General features: G+C 35.6%; 1 protein-coding gene across 3 annotated transcripts in view; it reads right to left on the bottom strand.

The window, feature by feature from the left end:
* The window catches only part of LOC106872386 (protocadherin-18), a 119316-nt gene that overhangs the window by 38781 nt on the left and 74916 nt on the right, over positions 1–5619 (bottom strand). Inside the window, exon 3 of one of the 3 annotated variants that reach the window (XR_008265539.1) lies at positions 2170–2300. The exons of 1 other annotated variant lie outside the window; for it this stretch is intronic. Coding sequence is in view for 1 of the 2 variants with exons in the window: in XM_014919372.2 (XP_014774858.1) it covers positions 2170–2320 (151 nt within the window). In the remaining variant the exon portion in view is untranslated. Of the gene's footprint in view, positions 1–2169; positions 2321–5619 lie in introns of all 3 variants that reach the window. One more of the 3 variants, XM_014919372.2, reaches the window with a different exon arrangement.

Consider the following 5619-nt stretch of genomic DNA (forward strand, 5'->3'; position numbering starts at 1 on the left):
ACACACACACACACACACACACACACACACACACACACACACACACACACACACACACACACAAACACACTCACACTCACACACACATATATACGTATACATATATAAATGTGTGAAACTACATAGTTTGCCATGCCTTTCTTTTTTATTACATTGGGATGTAATTTGAGGAAGATTTGGTTATTAATTCTAACAGACCCCAATGACTGCATAGAGGCTACCACTTTGGCTTATTACTAATGCAAATAGATATTATGAAGTGGTCTAGATCAGTGCTAGAGATAGTCATGATAGTTGTTTAATTGATGAGATTTTCGATCATGCATAAACCTGGAAAAGGTCCACCTACTTAATATTATGTGCTTGTATGACCCAATGAGCTTAGTGGACATAATGGACTCTCATTTCATGAGCATTCCAGATGTTCAACGAATGGAACTATCTACTTACAGAATTACAATGTAAGGGGTTGTGTATTCTACTGATTCATACCCTATTAGTGTAATCTACAAGGTGACAGTCTTGAGGCTGTGTGACAAGACTGGGTATTTGGATTACAGTAACATGTCCACCCAATAATGAATTTCTGCATATGGTTTGAATTGATGTAATGTCTAACTAATCATGTTCTTAATTTAATAAAAGTTTTCTTTCAAATAACATTTCTTAAATTGGAGAAGTGTATATATCAAATCAATTCTAGAATATCATAAGCAATTCAATGTATTATCGAATTACAAATGAAAATTAAAATTGAGCCTAGTACGATTCAGAGTCAATGAAAAAATAGAGTTTGAATCAATGAAATATCTAACATTGAAATCTGTAGTTTTCAGTTGTCTCCACTTTCAAGCTTCTTTAAGCAAGTTTCAAATTTTGGCACTGGGAAAAGAGTTAGTTGATTATATCAACTCCAGTACTTGACTGGTATTGATCTCAGCAGAATTTGAGCTAAGAACATAAACAACCAAAAGATGTAAAGCTAAGCATTTTGTCTGACATGTTTATGATTCTGCTAGCTCACCACTTTAGTTTCTTTAAATAATAAATATATCTTTGTTTTAATTTATTCACGCCTCTAAAATTTAGGGATATGAGATAAAAGAATCTGAAATCTCAGAATGCATCACAGGGAATTAATTCTCATGTATCAAAGGTATAAAGCATTTTGATTGAACAATACCAATGAAATTCTCTGAGAAAATACTCAGTCAATGATTAGAATGACACTTTAGCATTCATCTGTAACCAATACATTAAAAGAGCATCAGCATTTTAAAAGTTTCAATCAATGAAGGCTGGTGAAGCAAAATGTCAATTAATAATTAATAATATAATTTGACATCAAAATGTCACAAGCTGCTTGACAAGAATAAATAAATTAATAAATAATCTCACAAATGATTATGTTATTTTGAATATGTATCAAAAAAAAAAACACATTATTTAAGTTTTTGCTTAAAACTATACAGGTTTTTTTTTAATGGCAAACCTTTTAAACAAATGCTATTAGCATAATCTTGTAGTTAGTTTATGAGTTTGTATCCTGACATAGCAACTTAATTTTGTAGTCTGCTCTAAATACTATTATATTCTTGCACTGACTTAGCATTGGCATAATTCTGAGAAAGTTGCAAAGTAATATCATTATAGAAGAAATTTAAGTATATAATTATTTAATGCTAGAGAAATCAGTGATAACAAAGGGTGCAAGGAATTATTGAAGCCTAAGTAAAGAATCTTTAAGATATCACTATCTGAGAAAGAAGGTTTAATTTCAATCTCCAGATGATACTTAATACCACTGCTTACTGAAGTTAATCAAAGAAGATAATGGGTGATGAACTTCATAATCCATACTAATAGTTCATAAGATAACTTATGTTATTCTCTGGATGAAGATACCTACCACATCTCTAGTAAAGTATAGATAAGTCCGTCCTATTTCATAAATAAAATTCCTTGAAAATAAAATACACTTCTTGAAGTTTTAGGTGAGGATTTCTATGTCTGGCTCAATGAAGATGTTAAGAATTTCTGATATTACATACAAATAACTTCCTTTGAAATTGCTGTAAGAATCCTATCAGAGATTGGTTTTTACAGAATCGTAATTTTTTTTTATTATTATTTTTAAAACATTAATAGTCTTTAACATTAACAACATACCTGCAAGTTCTTCATAGTGTTCTGTGCTTCCTTCTCTCCAATTGTGTCCAGTATCTTTATAAGAAGAGAGGACTGACATCTCTTTGACATGTTCAGAGGGTACATCAATATGGCCTTCCTTGTTACCAAAACTATGCGTAAATATAGTGGGCTGAAAATTCATCAATGTAAACAATAGAATGGTTGTATATGATAGTTTCTGGCTAATTTCTTTTTATTTTCGGAAATCAATACTGAAATGGTGAAGCCTATAGCCATTTTTACTTCATGCTTGATAATGTCCTGAATTGCTAAATCAGATTACCGATGTTTATTTATTTTGATGTAAGGAAAAGAGAGAAATGTTTTAGCTCTTATGATGCCCTCTGGTAGATGTCAGTGTCATAAATACTGAGCTATTACTTTCTATGGTAGTTTTTATGACACTTCAGCTAAACATTACATTAGCATTAAGTAGTCAGTTTAGCCAAGAATAGGTTATTGATACCTGACAGCAATACCTCAGTCAACAGGCTATATTAAACAATAGCAACAAACACTATTCTATTACTCGCATTACAATTTTTCTTTTCTTTTGTTTTTATAGCTTCCTCTCTTTCTCTCTTTTTCTCACTCTTCACTCTTTCTCTGTCCTTCTTTCTCTCTCTCTCTCTCTCTCTCTCTCTCTCTCTCTCCTTTTCACACTCTTTCTCCTTTCTTCTTATTCGTTCTATGTCAATATTCCACACAGGACAAAAGATAAACCTTTTAGAAGAGATTCTAGTGAAGAGATTTAATAATCAGAGTGGTGCAGCAGAGTTGCAGACACTCCTACTTCAACAAAACCTCTTTATCTAGTTCATGCAAGCATAGAAAATGGGCGTTAAAACTGACAGTTAATGATGGTCTATGTAAGAATGAAGGGGACAGTAATGGAGGAGGTGGTGGTGGTGGTGGTGATGGTGATGCCAAAGCTGGTAGGAGTAAGGGGGTGGGGGTAGGATAGAAGATGATAGTGGTGGTGGTGGTGGTGGTATGTGCTTTTGCTGCTGCTGATAATGAATTTAAGGTTTGGAGTGGTAGGGGTTAATCATAGTACTGATGACAGTCTCTGAAAGAAGGGAATTTGTGATAACGTTGTTGTTGTTGTTCTCAATCATGATCATCATCATTATCATTGTTGTTGCTTAGATGTCGGTCAGCCCTGACTGAGCAAACCTATGATCAAAGGCATTCCAGCCATGACCATTCCATTTCTTTTTTAGCATTTACAGGACCACGTTATCTTATATGTTATTCTCATAGAGAAGATGGTAGAATGTGGTTTGAGATAGATTTGGTTTCTATTTTCAGCTGGCCTACTGACCACGAAAAGACTCCCTCTGCTGTAGTAGACCACATTAGTACCAGAAGAGTTACCAATGGTGGTGGTGTTGTAGTGGTCATTTTTTTTGTTGATATTGGTGGTGGTGTCGTTGGAAATAGTGGTGATACTGGTGATGACTAGTGAGGATGAAGATGGTGGTGATGGTGATAACAGTGAGGTGGAAATGGTGATGGAGGTAGTAACAGAGGTTATGATGGATGATGATGGGGGTGGTGTCGATGGTGTTAACTGGTGTTAATGTTGGTATATTGATAATAGTGTCGATGGTAGTGATAGTGGTGATAGTAATGGTGTTGGCGACGTGGGTGGTGGCAATAATAAAAGTAATGCCGATGATGATGGTGAGGGTAGTAGTGGACATAATATCTGTAAGTGTTGAAGATGGTGGTGGTGGTGGTATTGGTAGTGGTAGTGGTGGTGGTGACGATGGTGGTGATGGTGGTGATGATGGAGCCGAGTTAATGGTGTTTGTTGGTGTTGGTGCTACTAAATGTGTGAATGTTAGTAACAGCAGTAGAGTGGTAGCTGTTATAAAAAAAGGTAGTGGTAATTGTAACAGTTTGTGCCACTAAAGATAGTGCTGGTGGCATCAGAAGTTGTTGTTGTTGTTGTTGTTTACATCAGTGATTCAGAAACTGGCAAATACCAGACCCTCCCTTATTCCTACTAAAGGATTAATGAAATTCTTCGGACCCCTCCACTCTGTTACTTAGACCACAAAATAAAGTTTGCAGCTGTATAATTCTTCATCATCTTTGCTAGGTAGTAAGGCATGGAAACCAACTCGTGGCAGAATTGTTAGAGAGTCAGAAAAAAAAAAAAAATGCCTTGCAGTAGTTTTCTTCGACTCTTAACATTCCAAGTTCAAATCCCACCAAGGTCAACTTTGCCTTTTTTTCCCCTCCAAAGTTCAGTGAAATAAAGTACCAGTTAAATACTGGAGTTGATATAATCAACTAATCCTTTATTTCAAAGTTACTGGTCTTGTGCCTTAATCAGAAATTCTAGTATTTGACCAACCCACCAAAAATCCTTGTAAGGCGCAAGAGTGGCTGTGTGGTAAGTAGCTTGCTTACCGACCACATGGTTCTGGGTTCATTTCCACTGCGTGGTGCCTTGGGCAAGTGTCTTCTACTATAGCCTTGGGCCGACCAAAGCCTTGTGGTGTGTGTATATATGTTTGTGTGTCTGTGTTCGTCCCCACAACATCACTTGACAACCAATGCTGGTGTGTTTACGTCCTCGTAACTTAGCAGTTCGGCAAAAGAGACCGATAGAATAAGTACTTGGCTTCCAAAGAATAAGTCCTGGGGGTCGATTTGCTCGACTACAGGTGGTGCTCCAGCATGGCTGCAGTCAAATGACTGAAACAAGTAAAAGAGTAAAAGAGAAAGAGAAAGAGTAACCCCATCCCAGGTGGGGTCGTAGCTGGTCTTCTCTTTGTAAAGACAATGGTTTAGACCACGAGAGATCTGATTAAGTGTAAATCTATGACTTAAGATGTTCCAGCCATGATCAGCTCAACTTTTTATTAGTTCAGTACTGACATTAACCAATGTGATCTCTTTTTTTTAAAGATGATAGATTGGTATCTGAGGGAGAGATTTAGCTATTATTTCTAACAAATTGAGCAACCACACAGAGCCGTAGATCTGAATTTTCTGTAGTAGTAGTAGTAGTTTGTTGGAAGAATAAAATTAGTCATGGTGATGAATGTGAGGACTCCCTGATTGAACACAATCACATGATCAAAGGCATTCACATCCTGACCATCCCATATTATATAGACTATATGGTGTTATTTGTGAGAGACTTTTGCTGCTATTTTTAACAAGTCAAGCAAGCTCATAAGAGGCAGTCTTATTGTACAGCTGAAGATAGTATTAAGAGTGATAGGTGCGCATATATATATATATTGTACGTATATATGCATATACTCATTTATTATTTGTTTATATATATATATATATATATATATATATATATATATATGTGTATATATATCCGACGAAGAGCTCCGCTCGAAGCGTCAAATTTTCTTTCTTTCCTTTCCCGAGCATCCAGTAATGCAATGTGTATCACGT

Source organism: Octopus bimaculoides, chromosome 14 (assembly GCF_001194135.2).
Source record: "Octopus bimaculoides isolate UCB-OBI-ISO-001 chromosome 14, ASM119413v2, whole genome shotgun sequence".
Taxonomy (NCBI): domain Eukaryota; kingdom Metazoa; phylum Mollusca; class Cephalopoda; order Octopoda; family Octopodidae; genus Octopus; species Octopus bimaculoides.